This window comes from Equus asinus, chromosome 8 (assembly GCF_041296235.1).
Source record: "Equus asinus isolate D_3611 breed Donkey chromosome 8, EquAss-T2T_v2, whole genome shotgun sequence".
Lineage (NCBI taxonomy): Eukaryota > Metazoa > Chordata > Mammalia > Perissodactyla > Equidae > Equus > Equus asinus.
Genome location: NC_091797.1, coordinates 45313636 through 45338063, shown reverse-complemented (window position 1 = coordinate 45338063; position 24428 = coordinate 45313636). Strand labels below are relative to the sequence as shown.

General features: G+C 38.7%; 1 protein-coding gene across 5 annotated transcripts in view; it reads left to right on the top strand.

Moving 5' to 3' along the window:
• SLC17A4 (solute carrier family 17 member 4) overlaps positions 1-24428 on the top strand; it is a 31355-nt gene that overhangs the window by 4242 nt on the left and 2685 nt on the right. For 2 of the 5 annotated variants that reach the window (XM_014851585.3, XM_070515521.1), the window contains exons 2-11: positions 2316-2442; positions 15374-15579; positions 16168-16401; positions 16485-16572; positions 17043-17129; positions 19064-19182; positions 19306-19467; positions 22283-22415; positions 22497-22644; positions 23498-23588. In XM_014851585.3, the coding sequence (XP_014707071.1) occupies positions 2352-2442; positions 15374-15579; positions 16168-16401; positions 16485-16572; positions 17043-17129; positions 19064-19182; positions 19306-19467; positions 22283-22415; positions 22497-22644; positions 23498-23588 (1359 nt within the window). In that variant the 5' untranslated portion in view covers positions 2316-2351. Of the gene's footprint in view, positions 1-2311; positions 2443-3999; positions 4033-4876; positions 5166-15373; positions 15580-16167; positions 16402-16484; positions 16573-17042; positions 17130-19063; positions 19183-19305; positions 19468-22282; positions 22416-22496; positions 22645-23497; positions 23589-24428 lie in introns of those variants that run through there. The other 3 variants (XM_070515523.1, XM_070515522.1, XM_070515524.1) reach the window with 3 other exon arrangements.

The following is a 24428-nucleotide window of genomic DNA, read 5'->3' as shown; positions in this document are numbered from 1 at the left end:
TTATACAACTTTATTTTTTTAACCTAATAGGTCTTTTAAATCTTTATATGCTTTTATATAAAGATAAATTCTTTGGATGGCTGTATAGTATTCCAAAAATTACATGTACTTTATTTAACTATTCAAATATTAATGATCATTAGTGCATGGAACATATTCTTTTGTGTGGCTGTGCATATCGTTCTCTGGCAGATGCCACGAAGCAGTAATACCAAATGGAAGGATGCTATTTGACTCTCACAAACAACAGCTTATTTCCTTACACTTCTGCCTAAACTTGGTGATGAAAGGCTTTTAAATAAAGGGTAAGAAATAGTGAGATCTTGTCCTTTTAATTTCCATGTCCTTGATAGGCAGAGTGCCTTTTCCCATGTTTCTTCTTCATCTTTATTTATATATTGTTCTAATAGTTACCTACTCTTTATCCATTTTCCTATATTTTGTCTTTTTTTATTATCTTGAAAAAGTTTAAAAAACACGACTGCCTTATCTGATATCATACTGTGATTAATTTTTCCCCTTCTGTCAATGACTTTTTCCGATGTACATTATTATAAATAAGTTTTGTGCTTTTTGTATCCTGCAGTATCCTTATAATATGTCTAGGTATAGGTTTAATTTCATTTCTCTGGTGTGAGACTCAGTGTGGTTCCTGAATCTGAGGATTCTTGTGTTTCACCTATTCTAGAAAAGCTGTATTCAATATTTCTTAAAGTATTGCCTCTCTTCAATTCTCTTTATTTTCTCCTCCTAGAAGTCTTATTCAACATATGTTGGACTTTTTTGCTCCATTTTCCAGGTCTCTTAACTTTGCTATCATACCCCCTTATCTCACAGAGCTTTATTCTGTATAATTTACTTAGTTCTACCTTATATTTCACTAATTCATTAGCTATGTCTGGTCACTTCATTTCTAATTTCCATGCCTAAATTTTTCTTTTGTATTTCAAGTGATATTTTTCTTAAATCTGTCTGTTCTTCTTTTAGTACCTGCCTACATTTTAGAGTCTATCTTTTATTTCCCCAGTTATTTTAAGCATGCTTGTATAATGTATTTATCAGTTTATTCTATTTTTGGAAGTTCTCAGCAGTTTAAGTCTGCTGTGTGTTGAGTCTGAGGACTTGTTCTGGATGATCACTTCTTTGAGTGTTTACCGTTTTGGATCTTGAAGTCATATTAAGTGGAGCTGCATCTTCGGTAGTTCTGTGTGATGATCTCTGTTGAACAAATCAGCCTGTGTTCAATTCTTTGTTACATTTTTCAGCTAAGGAAGAGTTCTCAGACGATGAAGACAGTGTGATGTCTAACTTCCAACTCCCCATAACATAGCTAAGAATTTTTGGAGTTTTCAGGAGAGGCTCTTTATTTTCAAACCAGAGATCAGAACAAGGTAGATGAAAGTTGTCAGTGTCTTGCTGTTACAAGGGGAAGAGCCTCTTTAAGTCAGTTTTGAACTCCTTTGAGGCTTCTGGCTCTAGATTAGGATTCCATTATAGTTGTCTTCTTGGCATGGGCCTCAAGCTTCATCCTTCATCCCCACAGAGGCTTAGATCTCAAGCCCCTGCATCACTGAAATTGATGCCTCCTCCCTACTCCAGTCTCAGGGTCACCGAAGAGTTGGCTCAATCCTCTAACTTTTCATTACATCCATGGGGATATTTATTGCTATGTAGGTAATTTAATCTATTGGAATCTTCCAGGTGAAATTTGAAATAAGATTGTCAAGTTTGTTTTTTTGCTGAGGAAGATTCACCCTGAACTAACATCTATTGCCAATCTTCCTCTTTTTGCTGAGGAAGATTTGCCCTAAGCTAACACCTGTTGCCAATCTTCTTCTTTTTTGGTGTGTGAGCTGCCACCAAAGCATGGCCGCTGACAGGCAAGTGTTGTAGGTCTGCGCCTGGGAACCAAACCCGGGTTGCTGAGGCAGAGTGTGCTAAACTTAACCGCTAGGCCACCAGGGCTCACTCAAGATTGTCAAGTTTTAAAATGCAGTTGATACTGGTATCAGTTGAGAGACATGGGAACATAGAGCTGGAAAGAATATTATAATCCATTGAGGCAATCCAGGCCAGATCCCTCATTCTAGAGAAGCAGAGACTAAGGCCCAGGTTCACTGTGACCTTCCCAAGGCCACACGATTGTCTAGTGGTAGAGTCTGGATGACAGACCAGGTGTCCTGAACCATAATCTAGCACTTTTCCCACCAAACATTTCCTCCTAGTTCTTAGAAGAATTGAGGCAGTCTCATGTATGATATAGGACATTTTTCTCTCTTTATTTGTATTCTGTATTTTTCATTCTTTTATTTCAGTTGGTAAATACCAGTCCCTAGGAGAAGTGAACCAAAATGTCTACTAGAGCAGAAGCCAAGGCCACAGTGGGAGATATTTCCAACGATGGTAATTTAAACATGGCTCAAGTGCAAACCTCCAGGAAAGGTAAAATCATGTGCTGGTTGTGCATGCAACTGAATCTATGTTACCTTGACTTCCCTTTTGGTGATATATAGCATCTTCTTGCTACTACCAACTGCCAAGAATTCTATAAAACTACAAAGCATTTTTATTGAGAATTATTTCGTTTCTTGCAAGAAACCTTGAAGGTATATAGGATAAGTAGGTATCAAGACATTATTTATAGAAGAAGGGAAAGATTCAGAGCAGACACAAGGTAGAAAATATGGAAAGCAATCTTGACGTTTCTGATTTAAGTCCAGGGAGCATCCCATTAGATCTCTTTTCACATATTAGATCTAGCCCTGCCTCACAGAGAACAAATTTTTCCTTTGCAACATGTCATAGAAGCCACTTCTCTTCCTCCCTCTCATCTATATTAATACTTAGTGTTTTTCTATAATATGTCATAACGAAAACTGTTGAACAGTTTATCTTATTCTAAATTCTTAATGACTTTTAACTATGGTATTCATGAATTCTCTTAAGGATATAGGCTTTTCATAAGATAATGCCTTTAAAAAGCAAGACACTAAGCGAGATGGAATGCTTTGCAATACTTAACATTTTAGCCAGAATGTCTGCTGGGAAGTCAGTATGTCTTAAGGAAAAGAAGGTTCTCCTCATCTTATTCATCAAAGAAGAAATCAGGAGACGCTCGTTCTGATACTCACGCCACAGTTAACTATCATTTGACCTGGAATGAATACTGTTCCATTGCCTCAGCTTCCTCATCTGTAAAATGGAAGAGTTTGACTCTTGTACCTCTAAGATCTCATCCATTTCTAAATATTCAGAAGCCTATTGGGCTATACAATTGGCCAAATTCTCCTATCCTAATTCTTTCTCTCTCAAAATCAGTAATATAAAGAACTTTTTTTTTTGAGGAAGATTAGCCCTGAGCTAACTACTGCCAGTCCTCCTCTTTTTGCTGAGGAAGACTGGCCCTGAGCTAACATCCATGCCCATCTTCCTCTACTTTATATGTGGGACGCCTACCACAGCATGGCGTGCCAAGTGGTGCCATGTCTGCTTCCAAGATCCAAACTGGCGAACCCTGGGCCACTGAGAAGCGGAAAGTGCGCATTTAACCACTGCACCACCGGGCCAGCCCCAATAATATAAAGAACTTATATATAAAAATTTTCCATGGCACAATATGGCATGTTGAGTGAAAGTACACATGAGAGCTAGACTGCCAGTGTTTGTAATTCTGATTTTTGCCATTTATGAGCTATGTGACCTTAGGCAAGTTACTTAAACTTTCTGTGTCTTAGTTCCCTTATTTGTAAAAATGAGATGACAATAACAGTAGCTACTTCATAGGATTTCCATGTGGATTAAATTAGTTATAATACATAAACCATTTAGAACAATGCCTGGCACATAGTAAACATTATATAAACTTTAGCTATCATTATTATCTCTCACACGGTGTCCCCTCCTCAGTCCACTTTTTGTCAGTCATTGGAACTCTCTGTGATAATTTGTCTAAAGTGAGACCCCTTTGTGGTCATTATGGTTTCTTTTACTGTCTTCTAGGCCATCCACCCCACTATGCTGCTTAGTCCTCTGGTGAGCACTCTAGGAGCTACAGCTGTAGCAGGCAATATCTTTCTTTTTTTTTCTTTTTCTGCTTTATCTCCCCAACCCCGTCCCCGTACACAGTTGTATATCTTAGTTGCAGGTCCTTCTAGTTGTGGGATGTCAGGCAATATCTTTGTAACCCACTCGACCCCAGCCTGTCACATCATGCTTCTAGTATTAATCCTTTTTTTTTTTTTAAAGATTTTATTTTTTTCCTTTTCCCCCCCAAAGCCCCCCCGGTACATAGTTGTATATTCTTAGTTGTGAGTCCTTCTAGTTGTGGCATGTGGGATGCCGCCTCAGCGTGGCCTGATGAGCAGTGCCATGCCCGCACCCAGGATTCGAACAGACGAAACACTGGGCCGCCTGCAGCGGAGCGCGCGAACTTAACCACTTGGCCATGGGGCCAGCCCCTAGTATTAATCCTTTTTTGGCTAAGTCTTATCCCATCTGATAAGGCAAAATCCCAACTACTCCTCAAAGTCCCACCTGGTTATTTTGGTCGGTCTCCTAGTATTTCTCACAAGTGCTTATGAATAAGCCCTGTCGGCTGCTTCATCAGCCACAGTGTCCAATATCAATTTTCCTCTCTTGTCTCTCTGTCTGGCCCACACTCACTGGGTACTGCTGGGTTCTCTGTATCATACCTTCAGGACACTGCTGGGGCTTTCTCTAGGCAGCAGGTCCCCTAAAGGCTACTGACATCTTTGCTGGGCATGGCTGTGCTTCTAAGACACCCAGAGAACCAAATTCAGGCATTCCATGGGACATGGGGGAAGGCCCCCCTCCCCCATTATATGTCGCATTTGGTCACCTGACCACATAACAGAGCTGCTTATGCTCCTGTATCCCTAGAGACCTGGGTGAAAAAAGCTGGACTTTCAGGTTCTGCCAGAAGGTCTGTGGTTTCTCTCTATCAGGCTCAGTTACAGGTTCATGGGGCCAGGAGAGGGGCATATATCAAACTGACCTTTCTATTCCCTTTTCTCCCAGAGACCATGAGCTTCTGTCAGGTTCAATCAGAAAAAGAAGCCACTCTAGGTATTTCAAGAAGAAAGAGGTTTACTATAGGCGACTGGAAGATTCCACAGACTTTGGATGGCTGGAGAAGCAGAAGTCAGGTTAGCCACTTTCAGGAAATCCAGAATTGCAGAATGGATGAGACACTGCTAATGTTCACGTGCAGCACAGAGTGGGCAATTTTCAGGAGAACACACAAAGGCCACAAGCAAAAACCCCATGTCTCCCATCACTGATCCTCATACACCTACTTGTAGATGCCTCTGCGGCTTAATGGCTTCTCATGGTGTTCAGACTTCCAAACATTGCCAGAATGCCCTCATTAATAGAATCTTATTGGAATCCTGCTTGCACTACAGATTGAGGATTGTAGTTTCCAGGTATTTGCTCCTCTGTTACTGTGGAGAACTTAGAATGGCAGGGATGGCAGTGAGAATTGACAAACCATATCAGGCACAGCTTCCTTTCTCCCTATCAAAAGCCCACATGGAGGTAAGTATACCCCAGTCTATGGAAACAATGCCACCTAAGGCCAGTCAAGAATATCCCTTTCTGAAAGCCACAGAAATAAATAAAACAAGCACAACATTTGAGAAGGTGTCTCCATGTAGGTTAAAATTAGGGATTTATTCTTACCACACGCTACAAACTTGAAGGCTTACTGATACATTTAATGCAATTTGGATGAAATTGAGAGAGGATGCCAGGAGCTGACAAAACTCCCATTCTTGGAGCATGGTGCAGTGTTACGGGAAGAAAGGGGAAGACACACCTCAGCTAGAAGTGGCAGTGTCTAGGAGGTAAGGTAGACCACAGGCAAGCTGAGGCCAGGGAGAGTCTGCAATTCTGTGATGTGCTAGGTGAAGCTAACACATGCCCACATCCTGGTATTTTCCTCTTGATGGCTCACCAGTCTTTCTAAAGATCTGCAACTTAGCATCTGGGAGCCAGCACAACAGAGCAGAGGAAAACATGTGTGATTGTAGAAATTAACTTGGAAATTTGGGGGGCTCTTCATCAAATTCTGCAATATCATTGCAGAATTAAAATGGAAGAGTAGTTAGCTTCTCTTGAATTGGTGAAAGAATTCCAAGACACCATCCTCCTTCATACCCACAAAAACACTATCACCAACACATGGCAGCAGGCCTTAAACCAGCAAAGGTAGCCCTTTGCAAGGGTTTCAACACACGGGGACAAAATCACAAGCAACTGGCCTTTATAGTCCAAGACTGTAGGAGTGGACCACAAGGGACCTTTGTAAATACTTTAGCACAAAAAAAAAAAAAGAAAAAGGAAAGGAATCTGTTAGATAAAAGAGAGATCATTGCATAATGAGTGCAAGCTCTATGTCAGGCACTGTTCTAAGCACTTTATATGAAATAATTCATTGAATCCTCACAACAATCTTTCAAAGAAGGTTGTACTAGCATCATGTCCATTTTATGGGAGCCAGAACTCAAGCACATAGAGATTAAGTAACTCATTTAGTTCATCCAGGCGTGAAGAGGTATCATCTGGATTCAAATTGGAGCAGTCTGATTATCAGCCATTCTATTACACTGCTGTGCTGATTTTTTTTCTGGGGAAATTGAAGAATATTTTCATATCCAATAACTTCAAGTTCTCAAGAATAATAATAAAAAAAGCTTAGAGGGCATGAAGTAAATCAAGAGGAAAATAGGAAAGAAGAACCCAATATAGATGGGAAAGGAAGCTAAAAGGGAAAAAAATGTCACTTCAGAATTAAAATAGAATTAGCAGTAGCAAGGGAAGAAATGATCACTCCAGAAAATCAAATTATTGACATGGAGCCAAGGCTTGAAAAAGTCATGGAAAAATGCAGAGCGGTAGCAAGATAGTGGATCAAAAGATGATGATATGAATAAGAGAAGAAAACGGATTATACAAGAATAAATGAAAGCAAGTTAATTAAGCAACTAATTCACTAAATCTGCAACTTTAAGGAAAATATGTAGAAAAACAAAATAGACAACTTAAAGGTAGAAATACTCTAAACCCATAGCATGAAGGAAATTGAAATGAAAAATCTATACAAGAACTGGTTCTTTGATAAAGAAGATGACATTCAGAGCAATAAAACAAGCAATCTACTACTCAGACTGATCAGGCAGAGATAAACACAAGTAATCATGGGGAAAAAGGAGACAGAAGCATTTAAAATGTGTAAGAAGCAAATTACGGAAAAATTAGGTAAAGAACATGATTTTCTATGAAAATATAATTTCTAAATTTGACTAAGAAAAATAAAAATTGTACATGTGAAAAAACATGTAAAAATGGAGAAAGCTGTCAAAAAGTTATCCATTTTAAAACAAACAAATTAAGTCTTGGTAATTTCATTAGAAAAATTCTTTGAGATTTAAAAAAAAATTATTTTATTGGGGTCATATTGGTTTATTACATTGTGTAAATTTCAGATGTACATTATTATATTTCAGCTTCTTTTTTTCCTACCAAGTCCTTTTTTTTATTGCTGTAACACTGGTTTATAACATTATATGAATTTCAGTTGTACATCATTATATATTTCAATTTCTGTGCAGATTACATCATGTTCACAACCCAAAGATTAATAACCATCCGTCACCACACACGTGTGCCAGTGACCTTTTCTTCCTCCCTCCTACCTCCTTTCCCTCTGGTAACCACCAATCCAATCTCTGTTTCTATGTGTTTGTTTATTATTGTTTTTATCTTCTACTTATGACTGAGATCATATGGTATTTGACTTTCTCTTTCTGACTTATTTCACTTAGCATAATATCCTCAAGTTCCAACCATGTTGTCACAAATGGCCAGATTTCATCATTTCTTATGGTTGAGTATTATTCTGTTGTGTATATATACCACATATTCTTTATCTAATCATCCCTAATGGGGACCTAGGTTGCTTCCAAGTCTTGGCTATTGTGAATAATACGACAATGAACATAGGGGTGCAAGTATCTTTATGCATTAGCGTTTTCATGTTATTTGGAAAAATACCCAGCAGTGGAATAGCTGGATCATATGGTAGATTTATTCTTAATTTTTTGAGGAATTGCCATACTGTTTTCCATAGTGGCTGCACCAGTTTGTGCTCCCGCCAGCAGTGAATGAGGGTTCCCTTCTCTCCACATCCTCTCTAATACTTATTGTTTCCTGTCTTGTTAATTATAGCCATTCTGACAGGATTGAGGTGATATCTCATCGTAGTATTGATTTGTGTTTTCCTGATAGTTAGTGATGCTGAACATCTTTTCATGTGCCGATTGGCCATCTGTATATCTTCTTTGGAGAAATCTCTGTTCAGATCTTTTGTCTATTTTTTAATTGGGTTGTTAGTTTTTTTGTTGTTGATATGCATGAGTTCTTTCTATATTTTGGATATTAACTCCTTATCAGATATATAGTTTGCAAATATCTTCTCCCAATTGTTAGATTGTCTTTTCATCTTGCTGGAGGCTTCCTTTGCTGTGAAGAAGCTTTTTAGTTTGAAGTAGTCCCGTTTGTTTATTTTTTCTATTGTTTCCCTTGCCTGGTCAGACATGGTACTTGAAAATGTGCCACTAAGACCAACGTCAAAGAATGTACTGCCTATGTTTTCTTCTAGAAGTTTAACAGTTTCAAGTCGTACATTCAAGTCTTTAATCCATTTTGAGTTAATTTTTGTGTATGGTGTAAGATAATAGTCTACATTCATTCTTTTGTATGTGGCTGTCCAGTTTTCCCAACACCATTTATTGAAGAGACTTTCTTTTTTTCCATTTTATGTTCTTGGCTCTCCTGTAGAAAATTAGCTGTCCATAGATGGGGCAGGGCGTTATTTCTGGGCTCTCGATTCTGTTCCATTGATCAGTGTATCTGTTTTTGTGCTAGTACCATGCTGTTTTGGTTACTATAACTTTGTAGTATATTTTGAAATCAGGGAGTGCGATACCTCCAACTTTGTTCTTTTTTCTCAGGATTCCTTTGGTTATTCAGGGTCTTTTGTTGTTCCACATAAATTTTAGGATTCTTTGTTCTTTTTCTGTTAAAAATGTTGTTGGAACTTTGTTAGGGATTGCATTGAATTTGTAGATTACTTTAGGAAATATGGACATTTAAACTACATAATTCTTCCAATCCAAGAGCACAGAATACGTTTCCATTTCTTTGTGTCTTCAGTTTCTTTCAGCAATGTTTCATAATTTTCAGTGTACAGATCTTTTGCTTCTTTGGTTAAGTTTATTCCTAGATATTTTATTCTTTTTGTTGCAATTATAAATGGGACTGTATTCTTAATTTTTATTTCTGTGATTTCATTGTTAGTGTATACAAATGCAACTGATTTTTGTATGTTGATTTTGTATCCTGCAACTTGTCTGTATTCATTTATTATTTCTAAAAGTTTTTTGGTGGGTTACTTAGGGTTTTCTGTATATAAAATCATGTCATCTGCAAATAGTGGCAGTTTCACTTCTTCCTTTCCAATTTGGATCCTGTGTAACTCTTTTTCTTGTCTGATTGCTCTGGCTAGGACTTCCAATACTATGTTAAATAAGAGTGGTGAAAGTGGACATCCTTGTCCTGTTCTTAGATGGATAGCTTTAAGTTTTTCTCCATTGAGAATGATATTAACCGTGGGTTTGTCATATATGGCCTTTATTACGTTGAGGTACTTTCCTTCTATACCCATTTTATGCAGAGTTTTTATCATAAATGGGTGCTATATCTTGTCAAATGCTTTCCCTGCATCTACTGAGATGATCGTGTGATTTTTATTCTTCATTTTGGTGATGTAGTGCATCATGTTAATTGATTTCCGGATGTTGTATCATCCCTGCATCCATGGAATGAATCCTACTTGATCATGGTGTATGATCTTTGTAATGTATTGTATTTGATCTGCTAGTATTTTGTTGAGGATTTTGCATTGATGTTCATCAGTGATATTGGCCTGTAATTTTCTTTTTTTGTGTTGTGCTTGTCTGATTTTGGTATCAGGATAACATTGGCCTTGTAGAATGAGGTAGGAAGCTTCTTCTTCTCTTCAATTTTTTGGAAGAGTTTGAGAAGAATAGGTATTAAATCTTCTTTGAACGTTTGGTAGAATTCACCAGGGAAGCTATCTTGTCCTGGACTTTTATTTTGGGGGAGGTTTCTGGTTACTGTTTTGATCTCCTTACTTGTGAATGGTCTATTCAAATTCTCTATTTCTTCTTGATTCAGTTTTGAAAGGTGGTATGATTCTAAGCATTTATCCACTTTTTCTGGATTATCCAATTTATTGGTGGTATAACTTTTCATAGTATTCTTGTATAATCTTTTGTATTTCTGAGATGTCCATTGTAATTTCTCCTCTTTAATTTCTGATTTTGTTTATTTGAGCCTTCTGTCTTTGTTTCTTGGTGAGTCTAGCTAAGGGTTTGTCTATTTTGTTTATCTTTTCAAAGAACCAGCTCTTAGTTTCATTGATTTTTTCTATTGTTTTTCAGTCACTATTTCATTTATTTCTGCTCTGATTTTTATGATTTCTGTCCTTCTACAGATTTTGGGCTTTGTTTGTTCTTCTTTTTCCAGTTACCTTAGGTGCACTGTTAGATTGTTTATTTGGGGTTTTTCTTGTTTGTTGAGGTAGGCCTGTATTGCTATAAACTTTCCTCTTAGAACTGCTTTTGCGGTACCCCATAGATTTTGGCAAGTTGTATTTTCATTTTCATTTGTCTCCAGGTATCTTTTGATTTCTCCTTTAATTTCTTCATTGACCCAATTGTTGTCAAGTAGCATTTTGTTTAATCTCCATATATTTGTGGCCTTTCTGATTTTCTTCCTGTAGTTGATTTCTAGTTTCATACCTTTGTGGTCAAAGAAGATGCTTGGTATTATTTCAGTCTTCTTCAATTTATTGAGACTTGTTTTGTGGCCTAATATGTGGTCAATCCTGGAGAATGTTCCATGTTCATTTGAAAAGAATGTGTATTCTGCAGTTTTTTGATGGAATGTTCTGTATTTGTCTACTAGGTCCATCTGGTGTATACGTCATTTAAGGCCAATGTTTCCTCATTGATTTTCTGTTTGGATGATCTATCCATTAGTATAAGTGGAGTGTTAAAATCCCCTACTATTATTGTGTGACTGTCTATTTCTCCTTTTATGTCTGTATACAACTGCTTTATATATTTAGGTGCTCCTATGTTGAATGCATAGATATTTACAAGTGTTATATCCTCTTGTTGGATTGTTCCCTTTATCATTATGTAGTGTCCTTCTTTATTTCTATTTACAGTTTTTGTTTTAGAGTCTATTTTGTCTGAAATAAGTATTGCTACCTGAGCTTTCTTTTCTTTGTCATTTGCACGGAATATCTTTTTCCATCCATTCACTTTCCTTTTGTTAGTGTCTTTAGGTCTGAAGTCTGTCTGTTGTATGCAGTATATATATGAGTCTTGTTTTTTTAATCCAATCAGCCACTCTATGCCTTTTGATTGAAGCATTTAGTCCATTGACATTTAAAGTAGCTATTAATAAATATGTATTTATTTCCTTTCTGTAACTTTTTATCTGGGCGTTTTAGTAGTTCTTCTCTGTTCCTTTCTTCTTCTCTTGCTCTCTTCCTTTATGGTTTGATGGCTTTCTTTAGTAACATATTTGGGTTCCTCTCTCTTAATTATTTATTTATTTATTATAGATTTCTGCGTTGTGATTACAATGATGTTCATATATAAAAATCTATGTATACAGCAATACATATTGAGTTGATGGTCTCTTTAGTTTGTCCTCTTTCTAAAAGCTCTACTCCTTTGCCCCCTTCCTCCTACATTTTATGTTTTTGATATCATATCTAACCATTTATTTTGTATGTGCATATCCATTATCTTCTTATCATTGAAATAGGTAATTTTAGTAACTTTGTCTTTTGACCTCCGTATTATCTTCATAGGTGGTTGATCTTGCTACCTATACTATATTTCACCTTTACCTGTGATTTTATTTCCTTTTTGATATTTTTTAAATTCCTATTTGTGATCTTCTCTTTCCCACTTATATAAGGCCCTTTAGCATTTCCTGTAAAAGTGGTTTTTGGTAATAAACTCCTTTAATTTTTGCTTGCCTGGGAAACTCTTTCTCTCTCCTTCCATTCTGAATGATAACCTTGCCCAGTTGAGTTTTCTTGGCTGTAGGTTTTTTCCTTTTAGCCCTTTAAATGTATCTTGCCACTCCCTTCTAGCCCCTAAGGTTTCAGCTGACGTATGTCACTTGTTGCCTTTCTCTTGTGGCTTTTAGGATTATCTCTTTATCTTTAATTTTGGACATGTTAATTACAATGTGTCTTGGTGTGGGTCATTTTGGGTTTGTCTTGTTTGCTGCTCTCTGTGCTTCCTATACTTGGATGTCTGTTTCTTTCCTTAGGTTAGGAAAATTTTCAACTATTATTTCTTCAAATAGATTCTCTGTCTCTTTGTTTTCTTCTTCCCCTTCTGGGAGACCTATAATACTAATGTTAGTGTGCCTGATGTTGTTCCAGAGTTCCCTTAGACTGTTCTCGTTCTTTTTGATTCTTTTTTCTTTTATATATTCAGCTTGGGTGATTTCCTCTAGTCCTTTGTCCAGCTCATTGATCTGTTCTTCTCTATCATCTACTCTGCTGTTGAGTCCCTCTAGTGAAGTTTTTATTTCCACTATTGTATTCTTAATTTATGATTGGTTCTTTTTTATATTTTCCAATTCTTTGTTGATTTTCTCACTGTGTTCATCTATTCTTCTGCCAAGATCAGTGAGCATCCTTATGACTTTTTGTTTGAACTCTTTGTCAGGTAGATTATTTCTGTTTCATTTAGTTCTTTTTCTGGGGTTTTGTCCTGTTCCCTTGCTTAGAATGTAATCCTTTGACTCCTTATTTTGCCTCTTTTTCTGTGCTAGTATCTATGTATTAGGTAGGTCAGCTATGTCTCCTGGTATTGGAGAAGTTGTATTATGTAAGAGATGCCTTTTGAGGCCCAGCAGTGTGCTTCCCTCTTGTCACAAGTTCCAAATATTCCAGGAGTGTCCTCTGTGTGGTCTACATGTGTCGTTCTGTCGTGGCAGGGTTGCTCTTGCTGTAGGTGCCCAGGGTTTCTAGGCTCTCCCCCATGGCCACCTGGTTTTAATTCTTGGCTTCATGTGTCTGCTATGAAGACTTCAGTCACTTTATTGGGTTTTGAGACCCCCAGCACAGTTGTCTGCAAGGTCTAATACCACATTCCTGTTGCAGTTTTTCTGTTAAGTGAGTAGGCCCCCAGTGTCACTGGTTGCTAGGCTCATGGGTTTGCAATTGCTGTAGGCCTCTGGACTACAAGGCTGTTGTCAGCTCCCTCAAGAGAGCAGCTGAGTAGGGCTGGCCCCAGGCATGGGAGCACAAAATTTTTTCAGGCTTTGGAAGATGAGGCTGATCACTTATGTGGCTGTTTGTGAAGCACAGGTCTTTTGTTGCTGATAAGCCCCATAGTGCACAAGTCCACACACACTGTCAACATAGTCCTGACCCATGCACATGTCCCAGCATCCTGGAGTGTACCCAGTTGCCCCACTGCAGAGGCCCCTAAGTACTCCACCAACACCCCCCCCCAACCCAACCACTCCTCATGCATGCCCTGTCCCACAGAAGCAGACCCATTTGCCTACTTGTGGAGGATCCAGGTACCCAGTCTATGCTGGTTAAATAATAATTATAATGAACTTACATATTCTTACTCAATTCTCATCAAAGCACCTTGAGTTAGGCTCTAATATTAACCCCTTACTGAGGCCACAGAGAGCTCAGTAACTTGCCTAAGAACACATAACTGTAAATAGAGCAGCTGGGATACAAGTGTCTGACTCCAGGATTAAAATATATTTGATAAAACTCACGTATTCCTATAAGAATAATTTTAAAAAAGAATAGGATAGCTTACTAAAATAAAAGTACAAGTCCCACCAACAAGCAGTAGCATACCTAATGGTGTCACGTGAGAAGCATTCCCAGTAAATTCAGCTATGACAGGAGTGCCCACTCTCACCATTCCTATTTAACATTGTTTTGAAAATGCCAGTGAATAAAATTACCCAAGAAAATGAAATACATGTTGCAAACTGCAAAAAAAAATCACCTATTTTTTCGATTATTTGTACATAATGTATGTATGTGTTTATTTCTTTTTTTGTCTAAACCCAAGAGGAAATAAAGATGAAATGGTAGGGAAAAGGACTGAGTTATGGGAACAGTAAAAAATACTTTAAGAAATTTGTATGAGACTGAACTGAAGATAATTATAAAATTATAAAATTACACCTTGGGACAGAGAAAAAGACTTGAATGCATGGGGAGTCATCCCTGCTCTTGGTTGGGAGAAGGCAATAAAGTAAATGTGGCAATTCCTTTTAATTTAATCTGTCATATCAATATCGTGTTGATCAAAATTCCACTGTACATTTTTGTGGATGGGGGAGGAGAAAGACTCAACTAAATGCTCCCAGAGTTAAACCAAAAGTGAGAATTTGTCTGTTAACTCCTGGAATTTAACAGGAGTATCACTAGACCGCAAGAAACAGTGCTGGCCACCCCCACTGCATTTGCTCCCTTGCAGGGGCCCGGAAATGGGGTAGCCGTGTGCCTTGAGGAGGGTTATCACATATACTTCTGGGATTTCTCTATAGGGACATTCACTCAATCCTTCCAGCTGCTGTCAAACTAATGTATCTAGACTGAACCCCAGGGATAACCCCAGAGCTCCCATGGATCACTGGCAAATTTTGTGCAGGTATAGATTACAGTATCAAGATGAAGTTGAACTACTTGTATTGTTTAACATAGCGTACTTCTCAAGTCTTATCTCCTTCCAGCCTCCAAACATATTAATCTGCCATGTTCCTCTGTTAAGAATGGTGCTGAAAGCCATCCCACCTGCCCAAGTGGGACACTTGGGAGTCATTTTCAACAACTTCTCTCTCTCACTACCCATGTCCAACCACTCACTGCTTCTAACTAATTCTTTCTTTAAATCCACTTCTTTCCATTCCTACTCTCATCAGCTCATCCCAGGGCCCTGCATGGAAAACTCTTTCCTAATGCTTGCTCTGGCTAATTCCATACATTCTTCAAATCTCTGCTTCAGTAATGGTTCTGAGGGAGTTATGGCCCCCGCACCTCCTAGGGGGAGAGATGTCCATCAGATACCTGCAGAGCAACCTCGCTCTCCATATATTTCTGCTTCACAGACAAACTGCAATCTGGTCCTGATTAGACTTAGGAAGGATGAGAGAAAATCACCCTGATTATAAGACTTTCTGTGCCCTCTTGTCTCAGGCTTTTGTTCAGTCCGACATGGGTTGGCCTTCACCTTATATATCTGTAACTTTTTAATTTACACCCAAAAAATGAGCATGAGCATTGCCATCCCAGCTATGGTGAACAACACAGTGCTGTCCAGCCCTGCCAATGCCTCAACAGAAAGACCTCCCACCGACTCCCAGGACAACCAGAATGAAACTTCAAAGGAATTTAAGGCAGTGGTGAGTTTAATGAGACTCCAGACCTTTTCTTTGACTCAAATGGTTTGATGTAAAGGGTTATTTATTGAGCATCTACTATGTTCAAAGAACTATATTACACAAAAACATAACATGTATCTAAGGAGGTTATATCTCTACTTAGTGTCTGTAAGTGTAACCAGGGACCACGTTAGAATGAAGGAAACAGATTTTACCATTCAGTGGACATGAATTCTTCCCCTACAATGATGAAAATCATCACAAAATAAGTTTTATAGATTCATGTCGGCTTTCTCTTTCTTCCTTCACATATTTTTCTACTACCTTGCCTATGATACTTTCTTCTTTATAGGCTTTCTTTCTTTACAGGCTCTCTTATTTTTTAATTGGTCAGTTAAATGTGTAACCGGGGAACTTGTATTGGGGGAAAGAGTATGTTGGGCATATGTTTAGGTTTTCTTGATTAAATTGGTAGATTGGAGGAATTAGAGAGAGGTAAAAGGAAAAAAAACTGAAACTGCCAATTATTTTTTATCTCTCAAGTCTTCACAATAAAAATCATCAACTCTCTACCCAAAGATAAACAGCATGATTCTCTTTGTCATCTAGGCTCCTATGTATGACTGGAGTCCTGAAATCCAGGGAATCATCCTCAGCTCCCTCAACTATGGCTCATTCTTGGCCCCAATCCCCATTGGCTATGTGGCTGGAATATTTGGAGCCAAGTACTTGGTTGGTGTTGGCTTGTTTATTTCCTCAGTCCTGACCCTCTTCATTCCATTGGTGACTGATGCTGGAGCAACCTTCCTCATTGTCCTTCAGATTGTCCAAGGCATATTCCAGGTACCAAGAGGTTTTCTAGTATGAGTGGAATACAGATTCCAAAATGACCCTAGATAATCCAGAACGGACCTTTTTTTTTTCAGGTTATAGTAAACACAAGTCAGTATTCAATTTGGGTCAAATGGGCTCCCCCACAAGAAAGGAGTCAACTCATTTCCATTGCTATGTCAGGTAATTGGTACCCAAATCATCATCTTATGTGCACTACCAAGAGTATTCTGCAATGGCCTGTCAACAGAAGCAAGACCTTACACTCATCTACTCCGTCTCCTTGCTCTAAAGCACTACCCTGCACTATCTTTCTTGATCATAACTGAATGTTTCCTGTGCATCAAACATTCTTGTAAGTGCTTTGCACATATTAATTTCACTTTAGCCTCAGAACAATCTTATAACTCAGCTATATATAATTATTTTCATTTACACATGAGGAAATTTGAGACACAAATAGACTAATAATTTGTCCAAGATCACACAGCTACTGAGTGAAGGAGCAGGATTTGAACCTAGGTAGTTTGCATTTTAGCTCATACCTTTAATCACTGTGCAACTCATCCTTGTGAAGGGTTTAATCTGTAGGAAGCACACAGAGTCCCAAGCCTGACCCTCTCACTCAGAAAATCCTCACATTTTCTGTTTAGGATCAGTGCTGGGGTCCTTCATCATCCTTCTTGTTGGTGGTTTCCTCTGCCAGACTGTAGGATGGCCTTATATCTTCTATATCTTTGGTGAGTTTGTGCTTTTCAAATCTCAGAATTTTGTTTTATGACAGAGAATGCTGGGCATGATTTCTGAGGTGCAGCTCATTTATGGTTAACCAAATCTGAATATATATGGATATTTATATAACTAAAGTTGATAAAATTCAGAGCTAATCATGTGAATCTTGCACAACGACATTTAAGTTTCAGTAGTCTGAGTGTGTAGCTAGGATAAACTGATGGCCTTAAAGCTATCATAATATTCCTTCCTGCTTCTAAATTGAACCCATAAAGGACCACAGAGGGATTTTTTTCATAAGATGCTGAAAATGTTATCTTGGTGAGATTATATTTTTAGTTATGCTTATTTTTTAATACATTCTTTTGAATTTCTCCCATTGTTACTAGAAGCAGAAAATTGTGGGAATATGACCTAATCATAAGTAAAATACTGATTGGAGTAGAGAATCAACCAGCAGATGCTGCAGGACAGGGCAGACCATATGAGGCTCAGGAGCGGATGTAAAACACAGACAGTTGTTGCAAGTTTCCAAAGACCCATGAACTGTTCCAGAGGCAATATTCTACTTCACAATTGCGTCTTTACCTAGCCCTGGTTGGGATATGCTCAGCTACCTTTGGCCAATGTTTGTGTTTGTTTGATTTTTAAAACATTCTCTGAAATACCATCTGCAAACCACCTGATTCCTGTGGGACCAGTAAGTCCCAGAGAATGTTTTCATTGCAGAATAACACTCTTAGATCGAGGGTTCCTGTAACATCAGGTCAATATATTCACTAGAAAAAGAAAGGTATGAATATTGATTACTACAGCACATCAACCTTCAAAGGCTCTATCAGGGAAACTTCAAAAGGGAAGATTACAAAATTTATTCAAGTAATGAGACAGGCTTACTATGCTCATGAATTTGAGAAACAGTAAGCAGTATAAGCAAAATAGGAACTCACTAAATATTTGTTGAATCAGTGTTAACAGGCTTCATTCTCAAGGTACAGCGGTGTTAATTTTCCTATCTATTCCTCCTCACCTGAGTTTCAGTTCCTTGAAGGCAAAATTGTGTGTTTGTATTCTTGTATTCTCACAATCTAGCAAAATGCCTGGTGTATGATGGCTGCTCTATATTTGTTAAAGAATGTGTAAACAACAAGGCAGCAAGTGAAGACAACTGTTAAGATTTTTTTAAGATTCTAAAAAGGGAATTTTAAGATGAATCGTATTTCCACTCAATAGTAATAATGTTGAGCTGTCCAACATTGTAATAATACAGAAAATTCCTTAGCTGAGAATTAATTTCATTTTGTGTCTAGAAATTGTCTGGGTAATCAGTTGCATATATGTGTTGCTGCTAACTCTTAAGTGCGAGAGATAGATATGGAACGATTTAATGATGAAAGGAATTTTGCAGACGCATGACTAGCAGAAGGAATGCTGACTGGTACTTCCACAGTGAGGGCATTTTCAAGCACATGGGGCAAATGCACTAACTTTCAACAATGAGCTAGAGACTTAACAATGATGCATTTCAAAAACGCCCAAAACTCAGTGGTTTAAAACAACAACCATTTATTCTTAGTTCTGTGAGACAGCTGGGCAGCTCTGCTTTCTGTGTCTCTCATCTGCCTTGGACAATGGGTTAACTGGAGCGTGTTCTTCCCATGCCATTGGCTAAGACCCAAGAGGACAAGTAAAAAGATGCAGTGCTTTGTAAGGCTTAGATTCTTAACTGCCCCATGTCATTGGTGAAAGCAAGTTACATGGTCAAGGCAAAAGCTAAGTGGTGGGGAAGTACCCTCCACCTATGATAGAGCCATGCAAGGGTGTAGATGCAGGGACGAGTGGAATATTGGGGCCAGTCATTTTGCCAACCCCAGGAACCATCTTAGAGTCAAAGTGGGCAGAGTGAAATTTCAATTCGGTGCTAACTAGATCGTCTTCCTAGGTGGAATTGGCTGTGCCTGTTCTTTTCTCTGGTTTCCTCTTGTTTATGATGACCCTGCGAATCATCCATTCATCAGCACCGGTGAAAGGGAATACATCGTGTGTTCACTGGCTCAGCAGGTGCATTGAGGAACTCCTCTGCCATTTCCCTATGTCTGTCTGTACATCTTTGAGGTGAAGAGTGCAGTAGAACAAAGCTCTTGTCTTCTGATGGAGGGGATATTGATATGTGCTTTCTTCCAGGACTATTCGTCAGACTTGTCTCTTCCCATTAAGGCTATGATCAAATCCCTACCACTTTGGAGCATTTTAGTCTCTTATTTCAGTGAATTTTGGCTTTTTAATATCTTTGTGGCATATATACCAACATACATCAACTCTGTACTTCAAGTTAACCTCAGAGATGTAAGTATATAGAAAGCTCATTCTGTTCTTTTGTTTAAATGCTTAATTATAGAATCCTCTGGTCACAAAATCAGGGGATTAGGCCCAGGACCTTCATGTAGGAAATGCAACCTATTTCACTTGAATTCTGATTCATCTCAGTGTGGTCTACTACTTATTGTGGCTGAGTGGTTACGGTTCTACAGCAGCTTGACATTCACAAAATGTCATTTTAGAAAAATTTTTTATTTTATTTAATTAATTATTTTTTTCTTTGAGGAAGATTAGCCCTGAGCTAACATCTACTGTCCATCTTTCTCTTCTTGCTGAGGAAGATTGGCATTCAGCTAACATCCGCTGCCAATCATTCTCTTGTTGCTGAGGAAGATTGGCCCTGAGCGAAGATCTGTGCTCATCTTCCTCTCCTTTATAAGTGGGATGCCTGTCACAGCATGGCTTGATAAGTGGGGTGCAGGTCCACGCCTGCGGTTTGAACTGGCAAACCCTGGGCCACCAACCAGAGCATGTTAACTTAATCTCTGTGTCACTGGGCCAGCTCCTAGAATGTCATATTTTTTTTTTATTTTTTTTTAAAGATTTTATTTTTTCCTTTTTCTCCCCAAAGCCCCCCGGTACATAGTTGTGTATTCTTCGTTGTGGGTTCTTCTAGTTGTGGCATGTGGGACGCTGCCTCAGCGTGGTCTGATGAGCAGTGCCATGTCCGCGCCCAGGAGTCGAACTAACGAAACACTGGGCCGCCTGCAGCGGAGTGCGCGAACTTAACCACTCGGTCATGGGGCCAGCCCCATAGAATGTCATATTTTTTAAGGAATCAATGCAAAAATTTTATGTTCAGTCCAATCAACATTTACAAACAAGACACTCTGCAGCATAAACAATAAAGCACTAACAAAACAAATTCTGCCTTTGAAAAGGCTATCACGGAGATGCATAAACAATATATCCTATAAATAAGACATTATTAATAGGATATTAGAGTCCCAAATAGGACTTATATCAAAAACTTGTGGATAATGTTCTTTTAAAAAACCATTTTATTCAAGTATGTCATATGTAGATAAAAGTGCACATGTGTACAACTCTCTGATTTTTCACAAAATGAACGTATGTTCTGATTGGCTGACAGGAGCCTTTTGATTCCTGTAGGATGGATGTCTTAAAAGTGGCAAAGAGTGTGTCAGATTTCACAGCCTGTTAGTGACAACAGTTCACAAGGTCATTGAAATGCTGTTACATTCCTGCCCTTTGTACCCAAAAAGCAGTGTTCTCTTATTGACTGGGTTCTCTTGTGAAAACATGCTAACTGGCCAACAGAGAGCTGACTTTCTTAGCAGAGATCAGAGTCTGGGGGGCATGCATGCAAAACAGACTACAGGTACTGATATCAGAAAGCCCAGGGATAGAGTGGCTATGGGTCTTCCAAAGGAAGTGAAGAGTCAGAAGCAGGCAATGAAGTCAGAACCTCAGGCCAGGGAATCAGGGGACAGGAGGTCCAGAGAAGTAGGACTCCAGTGCTGAGAGATAGACATCCTGAGGCTGGCTGTTGGGACTGGTGTCTCCGATGTGAGGCGAGGTGGACTCCCCACCTCGGAGGCCAGTGCTGAGGAGGAAGAGGATGGGGGAAAGATTGGAAACACAAGTTGAAACCAAACAGTAGACTTTCCCAGCTTGGGAAGTCAAGAGACTTAGACTGCCATTTCTCTCAGGGTATTTTCTCACTAAGTCGCATAACCTCAATGGCTTTGGTTTACTCATCCATAAAACAAACAGCTTGGACCAGGTGACAGTTAAATCCTTTCCATTGTTTGGATTACACACAGCAAAGGATGGTCTCCTTTTCCTTGCATTGTCTTTAATAGGATTTTAATTTAGAGGTTTAATTGACAATACTAGGGTTCAACATTTTAAAAACTGTAAAGGAGTGAAGCGTGAAAATCTTACTCCCATCCCTGTCTCCAATCTATCCTATTTTCCCTGCCCTTTCCATAGATAACTCTTTTTTATTTTCTTATATATTCTTCAATTGAATTTATGAGAATGCAAGCATACACAAATGTATATCCTTATTTTCCAAACTTTTTTTACAAAAACATAATAAGTTTATGCTGCTCTTCTTTATACACTATACCATGGGGATCTTTTCATATTAGTACATGCGGATCTTACTGGGTGACATTTGGGTTGTTTCCAATCTTTGAGCAATGCTGCAGTGAAAAACTTGTTCATTTGTCACATATTTGTGCAACTATTTCTGTAGAGTAAATTTCTGCATATCTAAATCGAGGGTGAATTCAGTATAAACTTATATATTTACTGTCCAATTGCCCCCCATAGGGCATTAATAATATTTGCAAGTACCTGATTCCTCACAGCATCATTACAAATCATGTCAAAAAACTTTTGGAGTTTTACAGATTTGATTCATAAAAAATGGTATTTCATAGTAGTTTTATTATTATGAGATTGGGTACCTTTTAATATGTTTAGGAATCACTTATTTTCCCTTTTCTGTAAATTGTCTGTTCATATCCTTTGCCTACTTTTATGCTGAGTTTGTTCTTTTTAATATTTATTTTCAGGTGATCTTTATATATGAAGAGAGCATTAGTCCTTTTTTTTTCCCCTGCAAATTGAACTATATGCATATTTTTCCCTAGGCAGTAAAATTATATTAGCTCATTTAGCAACATGGATTTTGTATTAAAGGTTATGTGTATATAAAAAAATGCCATAGATGTAGACAATTTACCCAGGGATCAATCTGTCTCATGGTAAAGTGGTGAAGCATGTATCTCACCTCATCTCTGCTCCTCAGAGTGGGATCCTGTCAGCCCTGCCGTTTCTTGTTGGCTCTATCTGCATGATCCTTGGAGGTCTATTGGCAGATTTTCTCCTCTCCAGAAAAATCCTTAGACTTGTCACCATCAGGAAACTCTTCACTGCCATGGGTAAGGACAGAGGTGGATACACTGGTGGATAGGGAAGTTCAGGTCAGCCTCCTGTTCACTCTGTTTGTCCTTCTGCCCCAGGAGTTATCTTCCCATCTGTGCTGTGTGTGTCCCTGCCCTGGGTCAGTTCCAGCCACATCACCACCATGGCCTTCTTGGTACTGTTTACTGCCTTCAGCAGCCTCTCTGAAGCAGGATCCTTTGTTAACATCTTGGATATTGCTCCTCGGTAGGGACCCCTTTGCCTCATCCTTACAGAATTTTGATTCAGGTCTAGCAGCCCTAAACCTACTGTGATGCAGAGGTAAAATGTGAGTGACATGTGCAACAGGTCACAGGAAATGTCAGCAGCAGCCCTAGATCCAAATAATTCCTGGAAGGGACCCAAAGCTGGGCAACCGTTATGAACTTAGTTTTTCAAGGTGAAAACAGGAGTAGTCAGTGGCCACACTCACAGCTCACCTGGGGAGAGTCACACCAATCCAGCTCTGTTGGGGAATGCAGCAGTTACAGAGGGCTGAATCACTGAAAGGACTCATGAAACTCCACAAGGCATGCTCATGTAAGGCTTTAATAAAGGTAAAAGACACACGAGAGCAGGAGAAACCTTTACCTCTGATACGGGTAAATATCAGAGATAACTGAGACTTCCAAACTTAGCTCCTAGGGTCCTTTCACAGTCAACACACTTCATCTTCAGATAATGAACCACCAAGATACGTAGGAGATACCTTGGTCTCAGGTCTTATTCAATGAGGGCTCTTTTATACCACAAAACAAGACTGCAAGATCAGGCACCATAGCAGAAACTATGAGAGCATATAAACTAGGTGCAAGCCATCAATCTGTACTTTTTGTATAAATGATATTGACAAGTTACTACAGGTTACCCTTTGGAAATCTCAGACTTAGCGCAGGATTATACTAATTGCTAGTCAGTACGTTTCATGCAGGTTTGACCAAGCGTCAGCACAACTCCAGGCATCCCCAGAAATAAGCACCAAGTTGCAACAGATCAGCTGAGATTAATCTTTTGCTTACAGTGGAATATTTTCCTTTATTTTTCTCTCTCTCTTTCTCAGGTATGTTACCTTTCTCAGGGGACTATTGCAAGTCTCTTATCATATTTCAGGAGCCATCTCTCCCACTGTTACTGGAATTTTCCTCAGTCAGGTGAGGTCAAATGTTGTGATGAAAATCTTCATAAGAGAAACCTATAGATGTCTCCCAGTAGAAGTCAGACTAAGGGTACCTTTGTTCCCTCCTCAATGTGGCTGAACTTGAAGCTCAAGGTCCTGAGCATCCCACATGCTCTCATTCTCACCCTAGGCTCAGTTCATGCAGAGAAATTACATATTTAGGGTGTGGAGTGAAAGAGAATGCTCAATTTTATGAGTTTATGCTTTATGAGTTCTTAAAAGATGTTTCTCATGCTAATCATCAAATTTTGTATCAATATTCACGGCATTTTTTTGTAAAGTATAAAGTGGCCAACCATTCTGGTTGCCTGAGACTGGGGGGTTTCCTGGGATGTGGGAATTCCAGTACCAAAACCTTGAAAGTTTCAGACAATCCAGAAAAAGCTGGTTGCCTTATGTAGGAACCCAACAAATATTTACAGAGTGAGTGAGAGAGATGTTGAGTGGACGAGAGAGTGAGGGAGAAATCTGCACCTTACATCAGTGCTTAATGAGGAAATTCCTCTGACCGGTATTGCTTGCATGGTGTTTTTACGTTTGTATAGCCTTCCATCCTGGGAGATGCATTTGAAGTTGTCAGAATAAACAAATTCATCTGATGACTTGAACGTTTCCTAAGAAATTTACTGATACAGACTTTATGTGAAGAAAGATGTATGTGACATTCCTATGAATATCATTCCTTAACTTCCTGTGGTTTTCTACCTGTAAGTCAGGAAAATGAGTGAAGGATAACAAAGAAAAGATATTCTTTCTGAGATCAAGTCCTTTCTCTTTTTTGAAGCTTCAGTTACCTTTCAGTCACTAACATACT